The 21,777-nt window shown below is 31.1% G+C and overlaps 7 protein-coding genes and 1 long non-coding RNA gene across 16 annotated transcripts; 5 read left to right on the top strand and 3 right to left on the bottom strand.

Moving 5' to 3' along the window:
- Nucleotides 1–60: 60 nt before the first annotated feature.
- On the bottom strand, nt 61–3,368 carry LOC138933104 (putative RNA-binding protein EEED8.10). Its single transcript, XM_070295594.1, has 7 exons — nt 3,133–3,368; nt 2,423–2,493; nt 2,217–2,344; nt 1,867–2,147; nt 1,227–1,732; nt 851–1,127; nt 61–783 (listed from the first exon to the last, which is right to left on the bottom strand). The coding sequence occupies exons 1-7, from the start codon at nt 3,197–3,199 to the stop codon at nt 239–241; spliced, it is 1,875 nt and encodes a 624-aa protein (XP_070151695.1). The 5' UTR covers nt 3,200–3,368; the 3' UTR covers nt 61–238.
- A 203-nt stretch (nt 3,369–3,571) lies between these two features.
- Poc1 (Proteome of centrioles 1) lies at nt 3,572–6,069 on the top strand. Of its 2 annotated transcripts, none has more exons than XM_070295320.1 (6): nt 3,572–3,747; nt 4,237–4,589; nt 4,663–4,873; nt 4,946–5,145; nt 5,234–5,518; nt 5,639–6,069. In XM_070295320.1, exons 2-6 carry the CDS (start codon nt 4,242–4,244, stop codon nt 5,942–5,944), a joined length of 1,350 nt encoding a protein of 449 aa, XP_070151421.1. In that variant the 5' UTR covers nt 3,572–3,747; nt 4,237–4,241; the 3' UTR covers nt 5,945–6,069. The 2 variants fall into 2 exon arrangements, with proteins under 2 accessions (XP_070151421.1, XP_070151422.1); XM_070295321.1 differs by lacking the exon at nt 3,572–3,747 and adding an exon at nt 3,819–3,867.
- A 233-nt stretch (nt 6,070–6,302) lies between these two features.
- Atox1 (Antioxidant 1 copper chaperone) lies at nt 6,303–7,424 on the bottom strand. Its single transcript, XM_070295322.1, has 4 exons — nt 7,391–7,424; nt 7,045–7,145; nt 6,895–6,970; nt 6,303–6,593 (listed from the first exon to the last, which is right to left on the bottom strand). The coding sequence occupies exons 1-4, from the start codon at nt 7,407–7,409 to the stop codon at nt 6,460–6,462; spliced, it is 330 nt and encodes a 109-aa protein (XP_070151423.1). The 5' UTR covers nt 7,410–7,424; the 3' UTR covers nt 6,303–6,459.
- LOC138932966 (uncharacterized) lies at nt 6,901–13,386 on the top strand. 6 transcript variants are annotated; one of them, XR_011446899.1, is made up of 5 exons: nt 6,901–7,147; nt 8,706–9,248; nt 9,374–9,735; nt 10,791–11,068; nt 11,166–13,386. It is a non-coding gene; the product is annotated as an uncharacterized lncRNA (long non-coding RNA). The 6 variants fall into 6 exon arrangements; XR_011446898.1 differs by having other exon boundaries at nt 6,904–7,147; nt 8,706–9,735; nt 11,166–11,810; nt 11,922–13,386; XR_011446897.1 differs by having other exon boundaries at nt 6,905–7,147; nt 8,706–9,735; nt 11,166–11,810; nt 11,929–13,386.
- On the bottom strand, nt 7,848–15,131 carry Lnk (SH2B adapter-like protein Lnk). 2 transcript variants are annotated; one of them, XM_070295317.1, is made up of 5 exons: nt 13,733–15,131; nt 11,589–12,466; nt 11,304–11,497; nt 10,966–11,223; nt 7,848–9,743 (listed from the first exon to the last, which is right to left on the bottom strand). In XM_070295317.1, exons 1-5 carry the CDS (start codon nt 14,194–14,196, stop codon nt 9,606–9,608), a joined length of 1,932 nt encoding a protein of 643 aa, XP_070151418.1. In that variant the 5' UTR covers nt 14,197–15,131; the 3' UTR covers nt 7,848–9,605. The 2 variants fall into 2 exon arrangements, with proteins under 2 accessions (XP_070151418.1, XP_070151420.1); XM_070295319.1 differs by having other exon boundaries at nt 9,655–9,743; nt 10,882–11,223.
- A 320-nt stretch (nt 15,132–15,451) lies between these two features.
- On the top strand, nt 15,452–16,253 carry Jtbr (jumping translocation breakpoint protein JTBR). The gene is made up of 3 exons (XM_070295503.1): nt 15,452–15,605; nt 15,760–15,993; nt 16,071–16,253. Exons 1-3 carry the CDS (start codon nt 15,550–15,552, stop codon nt 16,231–16,233), a joined length of 453 nt encoding a protein of 150 aa, XP_070151604.1. The 5' UTR covers nt 15,452–15,549; the 3' UTR covers nt 16,234–16,253.
- Nucleotides 16,254–16,292: 39 nt separating this feature from the next.
- Gstcd (glutathione S-transferase, C-terminal domain containing) lies at nt 16,293–18,068 on the top strand. 2 transcript variants are annotated; one of them, XM_070295501.1, is made up of 2 exons: nt 16,293–17,358; nt 17,443–18,068. In XM_070295501.1, the coding sequence occupies exons 1-2, from the start codon at nt 16,302–16,304 to the stop codon at nt 18,012–18,014; spliced, it is 1,629 nt and encodes a 542-aa protein (XP_070151602.1). In that variant the 5' UTR covers nt 16,293–16,301; the 3' UTR covers nt 18,015–18,068. The 2 variants fall into 2 exon arrangements, with proteins under 2 accessions (XP_070151602.1, XP_070151603.1); XM_070295502.1 differs by having other exon boundaries at nt 16,293–16,917; nt 17,128–18,066.
- A 714-nt stretch (nt 18,069–18,782) lies between these two features.
- U3-55k (U3 small nuclear riboprotein factor 55K) lies at nt 18,783–21,362 on the top strand. Its single transcript, XM_070295854.1, has 8 exons — nt 18,783–18,953; nt 19,255–19,388; nt 19,471–19,577; nt 19,666–19,893; nt 20,057–20,169; nt 20,248–20,444; nt 20,531–20,874; nt 20,958–21,362. Exons 1-8 carry the CDS (start codon nt 18,900–18,902, stop codon nt 21,179–21,181), a joined length of 1,401 nt encoding a protein of 466 aa, XP_070151955.1. The 5' UTR covers nt 18,783–18,899; the 3' UTR covers nt 21,182–21,362.
- The last annotated feature ends 415 nt before the right edge of the window (nt 21,363–21,777 follow it).

The following is a 21,777-nucleotide window of genomic DNA, read 5'->3' as shown; positions in this document are numbered from 1 at the left end:
CATGTATACATGATCCACACATGGCATTGATTTATGATATAAAAAAATTCTCTTCTCTTATTGACTTTATATTTATATATCTCGGTTTATTCATATAATATAAAGTAAATTACCATTATATAACAATATGTATACAATTTTAAGAATCATTGGTTGATGTATTGATAGTGTAACTCATATTCATAGAAAATCTATTATACAGTTATAGAGAAAGAGAGAAAATAAACATGCCAAATCTTCAATAATATATACTGTTAGACTCCAATTCTTCATTTTCATAACTATAATCATAATCAGAACCTTCATCCATCCAAGAATCATTATCATCATCATACATCATTTCTTCTTCATACATATCTTCATTAATATCAAACATATTAAAGTCATCGTCACATAAATCCACATTAACTATTTGCAAAAGCGGGGATGTTTGCTCCTCATCTTGTTCTTTTGTAGGGAAAATTGATGTATTTCCAATAATCATCTTTAACATTACATTATTTGATCGAATATTGCAGGCATCTTTAGCGGCATCGAGAGTGATGTTGCTGATATTATGACACCCAGAAATATCCAGTAATTGTAAGTGAGATGAGGATCTAATGAACATTGACATGCCTTGATCGCTAATTAATGTACATTTTCGACATTCTAATTTTTTTAAGCCACACATATTTTCCAATCCGTTATCAGTAATTTTCATTACATAATTGATGATTAATTGTTCCAACTTTGGTAATGTAGCGATAGCTGCTAATCCAATATCAGTTACATCAAGGGAACCTGTTGGATAAATAACGCAAAATTAAAAAGTTGGCAAAGAATATATCATATAATAATTGTAAATTACCTGTAATGTCTAAATAAATAAGTTGTTGACATTGTTGTGCCAAATTAATAAGGAATTCGTCTGATACTAGAGGGTTGCATATAAATTTCAAGACTTTCAGATTGACAAGCTTAGTTAAATGTAACACATCCACTGTTTCTGCGAAAAGGAGACCTCCTTCAATCTCTAACTCATTCAGACTTTTACAATGTACGCCGATAGCTTTCAATGTGCGTACAGTTATGCCAGAACAGTTATTTATTGTAAGATGTTTCAAATTTTCAAGTTTTTTTAATGCCTGCACATGACAATATCAATATGTGTTATATATATATATATATAATATTAGTATTAACAAAGTAGCAAAATTTCAATGAAATAAAGAGTTTTGACTTACTGTGGAAAAGAGATTATCTTGAATATTATCACATCTGTCCAATATAATTGTATTTATAGTTTGTGCTGGTAAGCATAGTAAAGACTTGCCCGCAATATTATTTTTACTTATAGCAAGATATTCCAAGTTGTTATTTACTTTGAAGAGATTCTTTAATTCATTATCGCAGCTATATGTTGAAGGTCCTAAGCTAAATCTAGTTATATTTTTACAATTACTTGCTAATGTACCAATGCCTGATGCACAAATTGTTAATGCAGTAACATCGATACTTGTAAGATTAGGACAAAGTTTTCCAATAATGGTCAGTGTACTTTGCCGTAAAAAATTACTCGTATCAGATAGATTTATTTGTGTTAGGAACTTGCCGCATTTTAATAATACTTTACGAAGCGTTGCTGTACGAATTGTATGAGTTTCTAAGAAACCCCATGTAGAGGGTGAAAGATCCAATGTTTTCATCATACGCCAAGAGTCCTGACTTAGATCTCTCCAGCGTTTGCAAACTATAAAAACAATAGTAACGACAATATATAAATAATGTATAAAAAGTCTGTCTTATAGAGAACAAAAATAATAAATACCATTTGCTAGAGCTAGATGCATAAAACCTGTAACATTAATGTGATAAAGTACTTGCCTCTTTCTGTGCGGACTCTGTCAATAATTGGTAAAAATAAAAAAATATGTCTCAAACAATCATCATTCAATATATGAATGGATACATCTTCAATATCATTTTGCAAACATTGATGATATTGTTCATTAGTAGTCTTTTTCTCAAAAGTTTTATTCGACTCTTTTCCTATATTATATAATTTTTGGTCTACACTATCAGGTTGATGCCAGGAATCTGCAGCCATTACCCTCAAATCCCTATTATGTAGTCTTATTTGTTTCCTACTTCCATCTTGCATGGCTCTACAAACAATTTATTACAAATAACCATTATACCTATAATTTGCTAGTAATCGCTTTCTTCAAACTTACGCCATTGCGTCTTCTACTCTGGTGAATGTAACAAATGCATAGTTTTTTTTCCCTTGATTTCTACGTAAGTAACAATTTTCAATATTTCCATATACAGAAAAGCAGTTACGTACATCTTTAAAAGTTGTCTAAAAAATTTTTTATGTTTATATAGTACTTGTAACATTGATAAAATATATTGTATAAGAATAAGGAAAATCACAAACCCTATCAGCCAAATTATCGACAAATAATTTTCGTATTGGTACACCATCTATGGTTTCCTCATACGAGCTATCTAAACAAAGACCAAACATATAAATCTTATAGAATGTTGGTTGAATGCATTAATGCATAATTAATAAATATATTGGTACACATTAAAGATATACAAATCAAAATAGCAGTCTATATATAAGCAGGATACAATTTATTGTATTGTTTCAAGATTGAATATATAATATATATATTAAGAATTTTATCAATATCCAGGTGTTTATACAATGAATTCTGTCACCTAAGTGATTGACAACATATAAATGCTCAGCAGACTAGTTTATCTACCAGGAATTATATCATAAATTGTGTTGACAATATGCCAAAAATGAGAATAAAATCAAAAGAGTTGAACGAGATGAGTTAACGTCAAAGACGAGGTCGGCTGTATTGTATATCAAATAAGCACAAATATTTAACTTAACAAAGCTTTCGCTTACTTGTTCGAAAGATACAAGTGTGTAGAGACATTAGAAGATATTTACATAAATAAAAATGCTCCATAAAAGCAGAATTTAATATATATTATGTTTTCGTATGTAAATAGATTAATGTATACATCAGGTTTATGTCTAGTGTATTGAATGAAATTTGCCATAAGAAAACAATTGAAAATTTAAAGATTACACGTATACAAATGTAAGCATAAAATTAGACTTACCATCAGATACAATTTTACTTATGTGACAGAGCGTTTGGATATATTCGGCTTCTATAATATCAATCATCGTTGATTTCTATTTTACACAAACTCTATTTATTTTGTGTTTTTTTTTAATACTTCCAATCAAAAAATTATCTCGCAAGAAACTCTCTTTACATAAGAACAGAGAAGCGAGAGAAGCTTGAGAAAGTAGAAAGTAGTCATTCTGAAGTTTATCGTATACATTTACCAGCCTCGTTTAATACCGCCATCTACACCCATTTTAAAACTTAGAATTATAATTTTGCAAAATCGTATTAATAAAATTTTTATAAACCTCGTATCAGATTACGTATTGAAAATTGAAGATTAAAGATTGGAATTTAATATGGAATTATTATCAGAACGAAAGGAGCTAAAGTTTCTTTGTTCTGATTGGTCAAATATCAATCTTCAATCTCAATTTTCAATAAGTAATCTGAGGGCAATCGAAATAAGAACGTACCAGAGAGATTCTATTCATCAAAAATTTTTTATTTGATATTTTTATATCGATATAGAAAAGAATATCGAACAATGTAAAACATTTTTAATTCAGACGCAACGTATAAACCTTTCGATAAAATATTTCGAGTATGTAAAATCTATATAATATATTATATATTATAAGAAAATATATTCTCTCCTCTCTGTATGTATGTATGCACACATGATTCATACAATTCAAAAGTATCTCATTAGGAATATTAAATAGTAAATAATAGAAAGCATTAATAACATGTTTAATAAACTTTTTTATTAGCTTTATACTTGTGTTATGAAAATCGTATTATTAAGTATTAAAGAATTTATATAAAAATGATAAATATTTAATGAAATATATTAGGGTTACATTTTTATTTAATATTTTTTAATTTTTTAATTTTAAATATGTTTTGGAATTATTTTATGCACTAAACTAATTTAACATTTATTCTATATAAATGTTAAATTATTTAGATTAATATAAGTTTTTATCTTATATATATTGCCTAACTATATGTATATATCATATATTTTTACTTTATGTATTTTTATATTTTATATGCATATTCTAAACCTAAACAATTTTATTGCTGTCAGGAGCAATGGTGGCAACTGCCTGTGATCCTACATTCGAGAGACACTTTAAAGGTCACAGAGATGGAGTTACAGCTTTATGCTTTCATCCAAATGCTATTCAACTTGTATCAAGTAGTCTGGATAAAACATTATTAGTATGGAATTTGACAGAATCAGTGCGAGCTTATAGATTTATAGCTCATAAAGATAGTATTTTGGATGTATGCTATGCACCATCTGGAGAAATTATAGCCAGTGGTTCAAAGGATAGATCTGTGCGAATATGGGTTCCTAAAGTTACAGGGCAATCAATAGACTTTAAAGCTCACAGTTCTGCGGTGAGATCTGTACAATTTAGTCCAGATGGAGAAAAGGTAAATCTTACCTTAATTAATTTTTAGCTAATTTACTGTTTCTGCCATAATATTTGATTAATTGCTTGTTTAGTTGCTTACTGCATCAGATGATAAAAGTATAAAGTTATGGATGGTATGTCAGAGAAGATTCCTTATGTCATTTAATGGACATACAAATTGGGTTCGGTGTGCTAAATTTTCTCCCGATGGTAGACTTTTAGTGTCTTGTAGCGATGATAAAACAATAAAAGTATGGGACATTATTTCTGGACAATGCATTAAGACTTTTAATGAAATAAAAGGTTAGATATATGATAGATATATGATAATTTTGCATTCTTAACATCCAGAATAAAAAACATTATTTTTGTTAGCACCTGCTGCATATGTAGAGTTCCATCCAAGCAGTGCAGCTATTGGATCAGCAAATATGGGTGCATGTATTAAACTATATGACTTAAGAACAGGCTCTTTATACCAACATTATGCTGCCCATAAAGGACCTGTAAATATGATCAAGTTCCATCCAAAGGGTAACTTTATGTTAACAGCTTCTAGCGATTCTACGATGAAGGTAATTTAAGATTTCATGACTATATGTATAGTGATTTCAGAGTAAACTGTCTTTATTTCTTCTGATAAAAAATAAAATAAACATTTAGGTTTTAGATTTATTAGAGGGCCGACCAATTTATACTTTGAAGGGACATGTTGGTAATGTAACATCAATAACTTTCTCACAAGATGGTGATTTTTTTGCTTCTGGTGGCACAGATCGACAAATCCTAATGTGGAAATCTAATTTTTGTAAGGATGACAAACCTAGCAAGATTGCTAAACAATTAATACCTACTTCCAGCAAACAGGAATTTGACAATGTAGATGAAAAATCATTTGTAAACAATGACAAGCACAAAGATATGCAAGAGGAGCATGATCAAGAGGAAGTAATAAATTGATATGCAAATAAAATACATTAAGCTGTAGAAAACATAACGATTGCGTGCGTTTTAAGAAAAAATGTGTTATATTATTAGCTATAAATTTTATGGAATATATTATTTCAGTATTTATTAGAAACATTAGAGGAGTTGGATTTGAAATCAGATGGAAATCATTGTAAAGGACCCATAGCCGAGATACCAAGAAAAAAAATTGAACCTGAAGTGATTAATACAAGAAACATTAAACCTGAAAGACATCGTACAGCAAATGTTTTAGATCAGCAAGATCGGATATCAGCTTATATGCATTCGTCTAGTCAATCCATTAAAGCAGTAGAAGCATTGTGTGATCAAGTACAATCGTTGCATGATACTGTTAATATACTAGAACAACGCTTGACAGTATTAGAGGAGGCAATTATAAAATAATTTTTATTTCTCTATCTAAAAATTTTTTAATTATTGATTAGAATAATATGTGTGTGCGTGTATGTGTGAAACATTGATAATTATATCTTTCAAGCAGAATTTGAATTGCAAATAACTTGATGAAATATATTACAACAATTATACATTAAAGTTTTTCTTTTTTCTAATATATTGAGTATCATAGTTAAGATAAATATATATATATATATATATATATATATATATATATATATATATATATAATTGCAATATCATATTTGCAATAAGTTTAGAATTTGCAATATTACACATTGCAAATTCTAAACTTTAATCTGTAATATGAGTGTGATGTGTGTGTATGAACTGTATATAAAAAATATTTTACTACATAAGATTTTAAATTATTTTTGTACTTTTATATACATATCAATGAACCATTAAAATATAATTTTTTTTAATAGAGAAAGTGTAACAAAAATATTTCTGTTATATATGCCTGATATATTAGCAGCACCATAATCACACTGTATAGATCCTTATTTTTGTGACTTATTTAAAAATCGACATGTTTTCCCAGTCTTCTTGATTGTCTCCAAAATCTCATCTGAATCAAGCGCAGTAGTCACGGATACCTTTTTCTCTAGTAAATCTATCTTGATATTGTCGACACCTATGAATATATAAAACATAGTGATTTATATGTTATCTAAGGTATTTAAAATCTAAGCTATAATATTGGCATCATTAGCATCTTTTTTATTAAAATAATTTTTATATTTAAATATTTCTATTTTCTTACATATAACACACCAAAGCACATTTAACCTCATTTTATACATTCGATCAATTATTTTTATGAAAATAATGATTTAGAAAATATTAATAAGATATATATGAAACATAATTATACGTAGTATAAAAATATTTTTGCATTTGTGAAATTAATTGCAAATATTCTTATATATACGTACCTGCTTTTTTTTTAAGCACATTCTGTACAGCAGTTGAGCATCCTTCACATGTCATTTCAACGCTGAATTCGTGTACCTTATAAATAGATCACTTGTCAAACACTTTATTTGTTTAAATTTATTTGAAACCGAGTTATATTTTATTATTACCTGAGCTGCCATAATGAAGATAATAGTTTGACGTGGCAAATGAGTTATTTCTAGTTCAGCCTCAGGTGAAATAGAGATAGTGTCAACAGAATCTCTCTTATCTGTAAGTATATTATAAAAGATAATATGGAATAGCTCTGAAACTAATAATATATGCACACATATACGAGACAGAGGGTGTTAAATAATATAATATATATTTCTAAAATAATACAATATTGCATTAAAAATTATCATTGCGGAAAGATTATAAATAATTAATCAGTAACCGTTTTTTGGTAACCTAATATCATAATACAATCGTATATATATGTGTAACACTTTTGATTTTAAAACATATGTTCACCAAAATAGTCAATTTTCATGTCAAATATAAAAAAATTAAATACAACTGCGTTTCTGAAAGATAATATGTATATGTACACACACACACACACACACGATTTTTATAAGCCAACATATTATATATATATATATATATATATATATATATATATATATACTATCGTCAAAAATCAAATTTAAAGAAATCGCTATGTAGAATTTCATATTTATAAGTTTTAAGTTTACCTATTTAACTCCAAGCTATATGTATGTACTTCTGTCATAATGTTTTATTTACTTTATTTATTACATGTCAAGATTGCTCTTTCGTAGATTGCACAATATTCTTTTTAGAAATTAAAATATTTTTTTACTTTTAAATAAAAAAATTGTGGAAATATATTTTTAAGTTAATTTTGATAACATGAAAATATTTATAAATATTTGTCTAAGATATTATTACATATATCTTTTATAATAACTCATTTTAATAAACGCAATATAAAAATGCAACGTTTTGCGATTATATATCTGTAAAGAATTTAAATATTAGACAATTACAAAATTCTCAGGGAATTCAGTATTTTTATTTTCATTTCTGCATCTTAACATAAGGTAAAAAAGTATTTTTATTGAATGCCTAGTTGTCAGACTCTGTAATATCTCAGGACTGTTGTGTGTTTCAACTGCGTTTTAAATATACAGAGAACAAGCTTATATTCTACTTACAGCATGATGTTGCGAGCATTTTGACTAAAGAGTAAATTTGTGATATAGATTTTTTTCAGATCGACTATAATTTTTGTACATCTTTTCTTTTCTCTTTTTTAATATTGCATTGGAAATACTATTTATACAAGTTTTGATGGCAAATAAGTAATTAAAATGTATACATGTGATAAATTTTTCCCTGTTGTTTCTATAGTGATTTTGGATAAGATTGGTATGCGGACGGCAACGGGGTTATTAGATGCCTGTGCAAATGAAAGATCTTATCACAGTAATCAGTTCGGCTCGTATTGAGAATATCTGCTTTGCTCGTTTTACAAATCAGATACTCTGTCAATCATAGCTCTCCATCGTACATGTATCACTCATTCATACATTTATCTATAATCTAATTTTACACACACTCAGTCATATTGCTCTACAGTATCAGTAATAATTTTTTTAATCATTAATACACTTCTTGATACGCTTATTGAATATAATGCTGCTATTTCTGCAGGGATACATAGAACCATACTTACTGTAGCTTGAAATACATTTTCCTTTCAAATTATCCAAGATAATAATATAGCTCTTCTATCTTTCTCCCTTTTTTTTATTTGTTCAAGAAATGGGGAATTTATATGCAGTGGGATTAATAATAAATATTACATATTTTATGCTTATCTCGATGGATTAAAGGACATGTCTATTATACATAACGCCCTATGAAACATCAGGACCAATGATAATGTGGCTAAAATGCAATTTTGCATAATAAATTGTAATTAAGCAGGATTTAATAGTATTAATTTTTAATTTTGGCGTACTTGTTAAATCTTTGGGATGATGGATATAAATGGGGATTGCATGGCAGTTCATTATTTGCGATTTTAGAGAATTATCATTTTCTACTAAACTGTGTACATGTGGCATATATGTTGTTTCTTAAGCATAATATTATGTAAGTACATATACCATAAATTAGTTAAGCGACATAACGAGATTTCAGTCTCCTCATTAAAATATATCCATTCTCTCTTTATAAATACACGAGGAAACCGTTTGTTCAATCTTGACAAAAAGACGAGTCGTAAATATATGCGAACATGCGAAAAGGAGTTCCGTGGAAAGTATGCTGCAACATTACTTGAAGAAGAAGTAATCCGGTGGTAATTTGTGCATAATATTATGAAATGATTATTGCTGAGACTCGTTTTGTTCTCAGCAGTCTTCTATTTCTTATTATTTTTCAATGTAAATGCAATGCAAATATGTTGTTAATAAATCATAACAGTTGTATAATTTTAAATGCTACACGTACACACAATCAATGACTGGAAGATAGACATTCCAAAAAAGAAATGCAGTTGTTTTGTACTAGTAGAACGATGCGCTCAAACAGTAGTTTTACGGCATGACGCAATTCTGGAAATAAAAACTTTGCGATTACTTCATCATATTATTTATGTTCAGTCCGTCGGACTAACTGGGTTGTAGCCTGATGGTGGATTAGCATGAATCCAACGTCAGAGAAAACTGTAAGTATTCTGAACTGCTCTGCCAGTTGATGAAGCTGAGCCCTGTTGCTCCGTAATAGTGTTCTGTTGCTCTAGCCTCTCCAACGATTCCACACGCGTTCTTATAGAACCACCATAAGTGCGTACCTATTTTATTAATATCTCATAAGTTGTCATATATTCTTAATCTTATTATCTTATCAAAAGTTTCTCTTAAAGTTTCTGGGTTTGGAAGTAATGTAAAATATATACAAAGTGTTAGAAAGATACAGGTCAATATTTCAGGGAATAAAACTAAACTAGTATGAAAAAAAATAGACATTTTGGATGTTTATCTAATTAAATTTGCTATTATTGAAGATTATGTGTCCTATGGTAATAACAATATTCTATATTTTATAGATATCATAAATTCGCTATCGAAAATATTGACATGGAGTTTTTTTAACACTTTGTAGAATGAAATAAGCAAATAGGATCTCTCTCGTCCAGAGTATATGTGTATGTGTATATATATAAAAAAATCTGTTAAGTTAATGATATCATTAATATTAACTTAACAAATACTTTTTTTATAAATTCCTAATATAAGGAATTGTAAATTATATGATATTGTATTTTTAAATCATTGTGATGTTAATCAATGTAATAATTTCTGGACGTTCCCATATTGCTTGCAACACAAAATTGGAACATAAATCTTTTATAATATAACATAATAAAGTAAACCAGAAATTTCAAGACAAAGCTTTTACACGTAAAAGCGAGCTCCTTGTCCCACGGTCATATTTTTTTTCTGAATTATATATTTCATGAATTTATGTTATTTCAAACTTTTCACAAGAATTTTATCACATGGTAATAATTTTGTATATTTAAGCGAATGATATACAAATTCACAATATGAAAAAATTATTTATAAAATAATAAATAAATAAAAAGTGTAATTGTGTGTGTTGTAATATTATGTATCTCGGATATAAGGAAATTAGAAAAAAATATGAACACATAAGGAATTTTAATAATACATTATTATGTAATTTGTTTTTAAATCTTTTTTTGGAACATATTATATTAAATAAATTATAACAAATATTGTGTCTCATTAAGAAGAATAATAGTACATAAATAAGTTGTATTCCATAATTTAACTTTGTATATCAATCTATACAAATTTTTCCATTAAATTTACAGCAAGTTTACAGAAATGCAAACACCGATCAAATTTGTTCTGTATCATCGACCATACGATAAATATGGGCGCTTTAGTTGGTTATCTACTCACTATCTGTAGATTAGACTTCAGACTGTGGGTGTTGGCCACTCGCGCTCACACAAGATGAGTTAGACTTCCACTGCGAACTCTTACTTCTCTAGGCTCCAAGGTTGCCGGAGGTCTCCTTTCTTGCACTAACTGTAGTATGTTCGAGCCATACATCACATTATGTTGTCCTGGTCGTAATGTGCTCGTCGTAAGTACAAAATCCGTTAAAATAACATCCGCAGTTCCACCGGATTCGAGAGGTATCGGGTTCTGGCGAAAATGATCTATCATATCCAATATTGCAGGAAAACATAGATGTTGGACACGACAATGACCTTGATCATTCAGTGTCATCCGTAAATGCTGTAACAAGAATAGTGTAATGAAAAAAGTTGTCAACATTATTCATTAGAAGAAGCACTAGAAATAATATTTGTAATTACTTTTGCTCTTCCTTGAAAATTGAAAGTTAATACATATTCGCCTTTTCTGGTTTCACTTTGCCGAATCAGAAACACACCGTGACCATTAGTTGCTTTATCTAATACAAACTGCGCGGCATCAGAGCGAGGAAGAGTGCCATGAAACCATGCATAATTGCGTATGTTATGCGAAAAATCCTGCTCGCCCTCATTTGCTGCAAGCAAATGAATATGTAACTTGATTTAATCTCGATTACTTGTCCGACAATATTAGTCTTATAATACGCGCACGGACTTATTTCTTACTTTGGTCGACGTCTTGAGAGGAACGTAATTCTAAATTACTGCTACTACGTATATCATGGCCTCTTGCAGATATTTCTGATGGATTACCCAAGTCATCTTGTTCATGACTAGCGGATCGGTGCTTACTCGCCGAATTGGCTCGTACTCGATCAACATCAAGTCCGATAGTAAATGAACTGTGACCGAGAGAATCTCCTAAGGAATCACCCAGTCCAGAACCAGGTGCGCTGAAACTTTGTTGTACCTTTCGCATGCAATACCTAATCGTTGCCAACCACGATTTCATGTCATTCGAGTCATGTGCCTCTATGATGAATTCCATTCCGTTTTGAGTTTTCAGAATAAATGTGTTTTCGTGATCTGGCATTTCGAGCGCGGTGGATTCCCTCGCTTCCGTTATAGCAGAACAAAAGACGCCGCTTCGTGGTTTTACGTCTTTTGGTGGGGAATAAAATTCCAACATGTATCCACCAATTGCTTTTATCAATGCTAGTCGCGACTTTTCCCATATTTTCTTCTCTATATTTTCTCCCATTATAGTATTCATAATTCCCTCCTTCCTACACTCTACCACGATTTTCGACAACTTGGCTTTAGAGTGCTTATCCTTGCGGTGTTCAATGTGGGATAATTCGACCTCATCACTTTGTTGCTTGTGGAAGAAATTCTTTCCCTTTTTAAGTCCTTTAAAAGATAATCTGCGGAAGAAAGGTTTGTGAGCAGGTTTTGGTGATACTGCGTCTCCTTCATGTTCAGAATAATCGCTGAATTCCTCATGCGACGACGCAAGGGCAGGTGCATTAGTAGCATTTTGGCCTGCAAGATTTGTATCTCTGTCACTGGATGCTATACTTCTAGTATCATGCAATGATAATGATCTGAAAAATATAAGAAAACATATAGATCTGAAAATATAATTTCAGTATGCAAAATTTGATAAGAAAATTAACATTAATATTATAGATAAACTGTAATGTCAAAATCATAAGATAAAAAAGAATAGTAATTGAAAGAAAAAGTGTATGTATATAAAACAATACATATATGTTACAATAGAAATAGAGGATTCTAAACAATTTTTTTTTTCCATATAGAATAGAAACTTTATGTTCTTATTTATCTTTTTTTTTAATATAATGTTAGTATATCATTTTTATTTAATATGTTATTAAAATGCTTTTTCATGCATATGTATATACATTCTATATTTTTATATTGTCCAATTTTACATTTTGTATAATTTATACAATAGACAAACACACTCAAGAATATTTCAACGTTTGTTATTTATTATTCCACAAATTATATTTTGAATGAAAGAATTTCATATTCACTACAAACTTAAGAGTTTTATATTTTCCGATATAATTAAAATAATTATAATAATTTTAAAAAATATTCAGGATGACAATGTAATGCACACAGTAGTATACATATCTTAAAACACCGACTCTTCTACTTATTGGGAAGTACCCCCCCCCCCTCCCGCCCATGGTGTTTGAATAAATTTAAATTGTTCTTGTATCTTTGCTCGCAAATCATGACTCATTGATTTGTGTTGTATACAATAAATGCTCCTACATAGGAAAAAAGAACAAGTTAGGAAATTAAAGGGACCACGCTACAAAACTCTCCTTGTCCTATCCGTCGTTCTAAGAAAATATTGTTTAAACACACTGCATAAAGAAATATTAATAATGATAAATTATAAGTAAATCTTAATATATAGGGATCTTTTAAAGTATAGAAAAATATTTTGTAAAAAATTGTAGTAAATAGCTTTACGTTGTAGAAAAATAAAAACGGAAGAAAGGCTAACATGTCAATAATCCTGGCCTATACATTAACAGAAAATTGACTGCGAATATTCTCTTTAAAAATTATTTTAACTGTAAAATAAAACTTGAACAATATTTGCATTCATGTAAATTTTTTTTTTTTTTTTTTTTTTTAGCTCTACTTTGCCCTTACTTTATTGAAGTATATATGTATAAGTATCACTTTATATATACATGTATAGAGAGGAAGATTAGAAGGAGATTACTCCAATGTTTACTTCTCGATATTTAAAAGGTTAATGATTCTACACGACAACTAATGTGACCAAGTAAGAATAACAACGGAGAAACCTGCGACACACGTACCTTACGTTCTGACGTAAATACTCATTCTCGAAGTGCTCGCAGAAACTTTCGACGAACTTTTTGAGGAAATCACGATGCGAAATATCGGTGCGGGCGCTCTCGGGCAAATTGAGATTGACGTAGGTGCAAAACGCTTTAGCAAAGTCGGAGGCCAAAGCGCGGGCGTGTCTCTCGCAGAACTCGATCCAGCCGGTCGCTGTTTCGGGCGACGCGGCGATCGCCGTGGACGATGTTGCCGTCGTCGTTGTAACTGGTGCCACCGGTGCCACCGTTACCACCGCCACTGCCACCGCCGTCGTCGCCGTCACTGTCACCGTTGTCGTCGTTGTCGGCGTCGTCGTTACTGTCGATGTCGTCAATGTAATCGCCGTAGCTGTCGTCGTTGTTGTCGTCGATGCCACTATTATCGTATTTATCGCCGGCGATATAGCGGTACTCGGCGTGCTCGCAGTGTAAACACTCATTACCGGTGTCTGGCTCGCGAAGGGGGCGGAAGATCTCCCCCCCCCCTTGTGCCACCGCCACTACCACTGTCGTCGTCGTCACCACCCGTCGCCCTCCACTCTCATCCGCCGTCCCCGCCAAAGGGTATCGCCGCCGTCACTACGAGATTTTTTTCACGATCGCAGACCTCGTCGCGGCTGTTGCTGCTGAGATATGATACAAGCTCGAGCGTTTGACATGTCACATCCGCGCGTAAACCCTTCCTGTCTCTCTCTCTCTCTCTCTCTCTCTTGCGTTACACCGTACACATATCCATAGGGTGGAAAATTAAATACGGCGATTGCTAAATGGCGTAACAGTCGAATAACACACTAAAGTCGGCGGGGAAGGGGAAGGGAATATATATCGGAATATATGAGAGAACATTGATATGATTTTACGTGAAATTCGGCGGATTCGTACAAGAAACCAGTCGCGACAGCTGGGCTTAGCCGATCTTGAATGAATTCGCATTATTCAATGTATATTTCTCCATTTTATTATATTTTCTGCAAAACGGAGCGCATTTTTCAGCACATCGGGATAAACGATCTGATGAATTTTTGGAATAATTGAATTTGAGGAAAAAAATTCCTCGTTAATTTCACTGGTCATTCGCACGTCTACCTGCATCTATCAACGATCTCCTATTTTTCCTCCCTCTCTCTTTGTATCTTTCGCTGCCGGTGAACGATAACGATCAACAGCGGCAGCGACGATTTTCTCGAGGACATATCGAATACGCACCCGGCGTTAAATCTTATCGCACGCGCTCCCTTAAAAATAACGGTCCCCCTCGTGTATGGGACGCGCTACGAACCCGCGACCAAATCGTCGTTCTGTGAAAATGTCAGGAAATATTTACGGACATTACAAAGTTGCGACACATACGTACTGATACCACTGGCGCACTCTGTTCTGCTTATCATGCGCTAAGGTTAGGCGATCGCGTGGTTTGCTATCGCACATGAAAATTCGCATTTAGCTCATCGGAAACAATCAGAAACAATCATAGACGTAGCAGTATATATGATAACGCAACTCTTCTGATTTTCAACATGGAACATCATAAGTACAATGTTACACGATTGGCTATCAAAGAGAAAAATGTTCGGGATTTTAAAAATTCTCTATTCGATAGCCAATCGCCATAGCGTGACGTCTGCCCGTGTTTTCTTGCTGGAATGCTGGAAGCATTCAGGATTTCCAAACTTGTCCAAAACCAGGTCAGTGAGTCAGTGGCCTGTGTTGGCCTTTCATTTCTCTCTATATTGATTCTTCTAAAAAATTCTACAAAATTAGAATAGCAAAAATTGAAGAAATAGAAATTGGAAATGATCGAATCTTGTACGAAAAAGCGAATGCTGCTAGGTATTACATTCTTAGGAGGGTTAGTTGTAACTTATATATACTATTAAAAGGATAGATTAATGTAATCGATATAGATTGAAATTATTAAAATATGAATCTAATTTTTCGTTATAAATTGTACAATTAATAAAACGTTATAATAAGAATAAATAAATAAAATTTATTTCCTACAGATTAACAGTTTTAGCGTTAATTATTGAGAGCCATTGGACAAGCAGCTCAAATAAGCTTTATGTTGACAATTTTGAAAATAATTCCTCTTGTATCTCGAATGATGAATATGAAGTGATATCCGAATGTCATCCGTGTACAGCTTTTGAAATTGCTAGCGAAAGTATCGGCATTTGTATCCATGCAAGATATAAGGAAGTGCTAAAGTGTAAAAGCGGGGAAACATTAACAAGAAGGTAAAAATGCATTGATAAAATTTAATATATTCACATAGCAATGCTGTGTTTTCACACGTGTACATTTTACATTACAGTTGTGACAAAGTAGCTTGGCTAGAGGAAAGAGCATTTTGGAAATTTGAAGGCTTTATGTTTGCCTCGGCGATTATTTCTTGTCTTAGCACATATTGGAGAGAGAATATATTAAGACAGAGAATGATCAGGAAAGTAGCAAAACAGTTACGAATTAGCGTATGAATAAGAGTCTGTATATTTTATATTTTTATATTTTTGTGTCGTACTTGTATGTTTGAAGAAGTGGGGAAATGAGTGAGGTATATTTAGCAATATATTCTATAGCAGACTTATGTCTTGCACCGATAGAAACAATAATAACTCTATTTACCATAAAATATTGCAAATCCTCGATTAATATCAAGCTAATACCAACTAAGCAAGATTTAACCGAACGAGCGTATATAATAAATCTTTCGAATTTTGTTTATGAGATTATAAATATGAATGAAATACCTTATTATGCAAGCTTGTGTGAATTACCAAATATCGTTATAAATGAAAACAGCTGTGTATCTGGTTTATGTGCAGTCTTGAGGCAAATTGTAAAGGATGTTATTGCAGGACATTCAATACATTACTGTAATAGTTTATTAGGATTTAAGGGTTCTTGCTTGATGGCCTGTTCAGAGGCGAGCATATGGACTAAATTTTGTGAGGTTGATCTGATTATAACTTTGAAATCTTTAGATAAAAAAGATTTAGATAGACTCGAATTACCCATTAGCTTAGCCAGATTTGAATGTCACATGTCTCAACCAGTTAGATTGCATAATTTACACAAGTATACAATGTGCAAAAAATTTGCTGCACTAAACATAGTTAAACAGGATGAGAAAGGCTTGTTGGAACATACATATGCGGAAGGCACGTATATTACATTATCTGATATAATCATATTTGTATGTATGCACATTCTACTGAATACATTTTCAAATGAAACAATACCGAAATTGGTACCCCTAACAGTCAAATGGTACAATAGGATGTTGACAGATCAATTTATAATAAAATGCTTAAATTATTTACCTTTGTTAAAGAGCCATAATTCAAATATGCTTCAATATACATTTCCAGTTGTAGTAAATGAAAGCTTATACAAAAGTGATCCTAAACGGTACAAGCCCAGAAATTATACATACACCAAGCAAGAGGATATACAACATTCATTACAATTAGTTGAAGACATAAATATTTCAATGGAGCTTGATGCTGAACCCTTTGGTAAAGAAATAAACTTGGATTGGTCCAATGTGCCTTTCGATGCCACACCAGAAGGCGGTTCATTGCCACCTGCGAGACTGCAGCGTAAGCAAGAGCAATTGCAAAACTTGTGCAAACCCGTTTTGAAATTAGCGAAAACGGGAGACATCATCGTAGATTTTTGTTCAGGGAGTGGACATTTAGGAATATTGATAGCATACTTATTGCCTGATTGTACAATTATTCTCCTAGAGAATAAAGAAGAATCTTTGAATAGAGCCAAAAAGAGAGTTCAAAGATTAAAGTTGACGAACGTAAAATTTTGTCAGTGTAATTTGGATTATTTCAAAGCAGATTTTGATATCGGCACATCATTACACGCCTGTGGTTTAGTTACTGATTTAGTTATTCGATGCTGCATACAAAAAAACGCGATTTTTGTAAGTTGTCCATGTTGCTATGGCTCGCTACAAGATTGTCATCAGTTAACATATCCGCGAAGTGATATTTTTAAGAAACACATTGGTAATAAAGAATACTCATTCCTAAGTCATGCCGCGGACCAAACGCACGAGGAATTGAATATTAAAACCAAACAAGGCTATAGATGCATGACAATTGTAGATACGGATAGAAAGTTGTTTGCTGAACAATTTGGCTACAAAGTTTACTTTACAAAACTAGTTCCAGAAACATGTACACTTAAGAATCATTTGTTAGTTGGTATACCAAACGATAAATTAGCAAATGGCAATGTTTAAAAAATTGATTATTTTACTGACATTTTGTTGCAAATAAACGGTATTCTAATTAAGAAAAAAGGTATCTCTCTTAATCTGACAAACTGACTTTTCCTTCGACTTGTCTGGCGTAGGTGATCCTATTGGTAATTACTAGATTCATTAAGGTGAAGATTGGAGATCGAGGAGGAAAAATTTTTATTTTAATTTTTTTTAAATAATTTTATAAATTTGTTAAATAAAAAACATATAATACACATATATAATATATAATTACAAATATAAATCCACGATTAAATTATAAGATAAATCGCGATTTGAAATTCGCAAGCAAATAGGACGAATAAACAAAAAAAAAAAAAAAAAAATGGACGATGTTTATTAAATATTGGATTGCGATACGCGTAATTTCTAAATATATAAATATATTGTTATTATTTCATAACAATATAAATATAAAATATATTGATTATTATAAAATTTATTGGCTATTATAAAGTATAAAACGATATGCTATATATTAATGTATTTACATATAATATACAGGAAAATCAAATGTGATACGACAAATGGCGCGTACGAAGCGAAAACGCCGGCATGGCCGCTCTCAGGTTTCTCTCTACTGATATCCAATAGAAAGTATGGATTGTGAAACTAACTAACATTTTCTTTCCTAGGAAACAAACTCTCCTATTGGATATCGGACATCATACATTAAACATCGCAATATGGGTCGTTCATTATTACATCTACTAATGTTTTTAAGTTTATGGAGCGTTATGTGCGGATTTGATTTGATTTGATAGTTTTTATTTAGATTGATTCAAGTCGCACGTCGCACGTGGTTTTAGTTAAAATAAGCTATTTAATGACGAAAGGTTATTTTTCATTATCGTGATTATCGTAATGCCGTTTTTTATCAGAAATGTTGGCCGACGAGGTGGAGGACAGAAACGCAAGGTACGCTTCCATTTATTTTATTTCATTCTGGAAAAGAATGTTATACGTGGTTTTCTCCTCTATTTGGAGGTTATAATTAAATTCGCGTGCAGAATTAGTATAATTATTTATTTTTTTTTGTTTTCAATTTCTAATTTGTATTGTAAATACACATATCTACATATTGCGTCAATTATTTATTTATTTAAAAAGAGAGAAAGAGAGAGAGAGAGAGAGAATACATATCAGCTATAATATTATCTATTTAATATATTAATAACTGTTATATAATTCCAAAATATGCGATTATGTTATATATTAGCTCAATGGCTACAATGGTAAGATATCCAAAACTCAGCCCACGTCAAAACGATCAAAAAAAGGACAAAAGTCTATACCTGATGATAATGAAAGCATTGCTAGTACGGATGAAGAATTTGCAGAAGAAAATTTAAGGTAATAATCCAATACATTGAAAATATATAATATATTTAGTGAGAATATAAGTCTTTATCTTTAAAAAAAAAAAAAAAAACAGGAAAAAGACAGAAAAGTTTGCAAGCGAAACAGAAGAAGAAGAAGAAACTGCGCAAGAAAAGAGTTTGAGGCTTGCAAAGAAATATCTACAAGAAATTGAAGAAGAAGGTACAAAGGAAAACTCTTTATTTTATTTGATTATACTATCTTTGACAAAGAATGATTATGTAATAAAATTATTTTTATAAAATTGTAGAAAAGGATAGAGCAGAATTTGAAGAGGGTGCAGTTGCACGGAGATTACGTGAGGAATATTTAGAGCAAAAGGGTCGATTAAGGAAAACTATAGCATCAAATTATATTGGCCACAAAGAACTCGTATCATTGAAATGTAAAGAGCATAAAGGACCTATTACTTGTATTTATCTTTCTAATGATGGTAGTACATTATATTCGGGATCCAAAGATGGCAGTTTAGTTAAATGTAAGTTCATAAATCGAAATAAATAATTAAAAAAAAGTGAGAACAGGAAATATAATATTGTTATTTAAAAAATATATATATATGCTTGTTTTATATATATATATATATACACTTGTTTTTGAAATAATGTGATAAGCCTTATTGTGATAGCCTCATTTGTTAGGGTCAGTAAAGGAAAAGGTTAAATTAAAAGCCATTAGAGGAAAGAGAGGAAAGATGAAAGACGGAATAAAATCTATACGGTGTATGGCAATTAGCACAGATGGAAAATTTCTGGTAAGGTCAAATAAAACCATTTTTTTTATTTTATAAAATATGTATAGCTATCGAGATGTAAATTTTTTCTTATTGTAGGTAATAGGTGATAATGGATGTAAAGATATAAAAGTGTTTTCTGGTGATACCCTAGATCATATAAAAAATCTACAAGGTCATAGAAATTTTGTATCTGGATTGGTATTCCGAAAAGATACTCACACGTTATATTCCGCGTCCGAAGATAGGAGTGTGAAAGTTTGGAATCTGGATGATATGGCTTATGTCGAATCTTTGTAAGCAATTTTGTTTGCAATGATATCTTTTGCTATTTTATTTTATCTTATTTTATTTTCGATTGTAATATTGTTTCCTTTTATAGATTCGGACATCAGAGTGGTATTACATTTATCGACGCGCTTTCACGAGAGCGTGCTATCACGAGTGGTGGTTATGATGGAACCATTAGGATATGGAAAATAGTCGAAGAATCGCAATTAATATTTAATTTACATAACGCCGGTAATAGCATCGACGTGGTTAAGCTTATAAATGAAGAGAATTTCTTCAGTGGCGGAGATGATGGACAACTCTGTGTTTGGGGATGTTTGAAAAAAAAACCGCTATGTTCAGTGCCAGAGGCGCATGGAAGGGACGAAACCAACGGTCAACCAATGTGGATTTCAAGTATCGCAACATTGTTAAATACAGATTTAGTAGCATCAGGTATGTTATTTTATTGTATCTTTATATCTATTTGGATATAAAGATACTATTCTCTGCATTTTTTTTTATATTGTGATTTTTAGGATCGCGTAATGGCGTCATCAAATTGTGGCAATGTGGTCAAGACTTTAGGTCTTTAAATTTCTTGTTTGAAATTAAACTGACAGGTTTCATAAATGCACTCACTTTTACACCTGATGGGAATCAGCTTATTGCTGGTGTTGGTAGTGAACATAGAAATGGTAGTTGGTGGCGAATACCAGAAGCAAAAAATATTATTGTTATTATACCATTGATACATAAATAAAAAAGACAAATAGTCCCCACTATTATTAAGATATTTTACATAATATCTATGTATGTATGTACATAATTTATATCTGATTATTATAAGTTATAGATTATTACACTTTTATCGACATTGTATTTTTTTTATAATTTGTGTAAAATGTTTTATACTTACCTTCCTCATTTTTAGCACAATATATTAAAAACAAAAGATATTCAAATTAATGATAAAATTTTGGTTTAAATTGATTAAGAAATTTATAATAACCATATTTTTTAATACTTCATATATAAGGCAAAAATTAGTTGTTACCATTTGATGCCAACTATTTTATCGCGATGAGAGGTATATGCATTTAACAATCTGTGAATGAAATGAAAGAAATATTGGTCCACAGTACAAGTATTTATTTATTCTGTACAAAAGTTGAGTTATAAAATATTATGTCCCTATTTTAGGTCTTGTTCTTAGTCTTGTATACCATGCCGTCTTGTGAGTACGTTCGTATAATAACAATATCGCCGCATGGAACGCTCATATCCGTCCGAAAGCATTCTCCAAGTTTTTTTTTCCACATTATTCTGATATTTAGCTAGTTATTCTGCGCAAATAAT

Source organism: Polyergus mexicanus, unplaced genomic scaffold (genome assembly GCF_030449975.1).
Source record: "Polyergus mexicanus isolate NDT 795.1 unplaced genomic scaffold, iyPolMexi1.0 SCAF_5, whole genome shotgun sequence".
NCBI classification, from domain to species: domain Eukaryota; kingdom Metazoa; phylum Arthropoda; class Insecta; order Hymenoptera; family Formicidae; genus Polyergus; species Polyergus mexicanus.
The sequence above is the reverse complement of the archived record's forward strand: the minus strand, read 5'-3'. Positions and strand labels throughout refer to the sequence as shown.

Coding starts and splice junctions, on each gene's coding strand:
- LOC138933104 (XM_070295594.1), bottom strand. CDS start 3,199: ATGATTGATATTATAGAAGCCGAATATATCCAAACGCTCTGTCACATA. Junction 2,494..3,132: donor AAGTAAAATTGTATCTGATG/GTAAGTCTAATT, acceptor GTCTTTGTTTAG/ATAGCTCGTATGAGGAAACC. Junction 1,733..1,866: donor CAGAGTCCGCACAGAAAGAG/GCAAGTACTTTA, acceptor TTGTTTTTATAG/TTTGCAAACGCTGGAGAGAT.
- Poc1 (XM_070295320.1), top strand. CDS start 4,242: ATGGTGGCAACTGCCTGTGATCCTACATTCGAGAGACACTTTAAAGGT. Junction 5,146..5,233: donor CTAGCGATTCTACGATGAAG/GTAATTTAAGAT, acceptor ATAAACATTTAG/GTTTTAGATTTATTAGAGGG. Junction 5,519..5,638: donor AGGAGCATGATCAAGAGGAA/GTAATAAATTGA, acceptor ATATTATTTCAG/TATTTATTAGAAACATTAGA.
- Atox1 (XM_070295322.1), bottom strand. Junction 6,971..7,044: donor TCTTCATTATGGCAGCTCAG/GTAATAATAAAA, acceptor TCTATTTATAAG/GTACACGAATTCAGCGTTGA. Junction 6,594..6,894: donor TGTGCTTAAAAAAAAAGCAG/GTACGTATATAT, acceptor ATATATTCATAG/GTGTCGACAATATCAAGATA.
- Lnk (XM_070295317.1), bottom strand. CDS start 14,196: ATGAGTGTTTACACTGCGAGCACGCCGAGTACCGCTATATCGCCGGCG. Junction 11,224..11,303: donor ATTTTCAAGGAAGAGCAAAA/GTAATTACAAAT, acceptor TTCTTGTTACAG/CATTTACGGATGACACTGAA. Junction 9,744..10,965: donor CAACCTTGGAGCCTAGAGAA/GTAAGAGTTCGC, acceptor TTAATAAAATAG/GTACGCACTTATGGTGGTTC.
- Jtbr (XM_070295503.1), top strand. CDS start 15,550: ATGATCGAATCTTGTACGAAAAAGCGAATGCTGCTAGGTATTACATTC. Junction 15,606..15,759: donor GGTATTACATTCTTAGGAGG/GTTAGTTGTAAC, acceptor TATTTCCTACAG/ATTAACAGTTTTAGCGTTAA. Junction 15,994..16,070: donor GGGGAAACATTAACAAGAAG/GTAAAAATGCAT, acceptor TTTACATTACAG/TTGTGACAAAGTAGCTTGGC.
- Gstcd (XM_070295501.1), top strand. CDS start 16,302: ATGAGTGAGGTATATTTAGCAATATATTCTATAGCAGACTTATGTCTT. Junction 17,359..17,442: donor GCCACCTGCGAGACTGCAGC/GTAAGCAAGAGC, acceptor ATTTTTGTTCAG/GGAGTGGACATTTAGGAATA.
- U3-55k (XM_070295854.1), top strand. CDS start 18,900: ATGCCGTTTTTTATCAGAAATGTTGGCCGACGAGGTGGAGGACAGAAA. Junction 18,954..19,254: donor GTGGAGGACAGAAACGCAAG/GTACGCTTCCAT, acceptor GTTATATATTAG/CTCAATGGCTACAATGGTAA. Junction 20,170..20,247: donor GCACAGATGGAAAATTTCTG/GTAAGGTCAAAT, acceptor TTCTTATTGTAG/GTAATAGGTGATAATGGATG.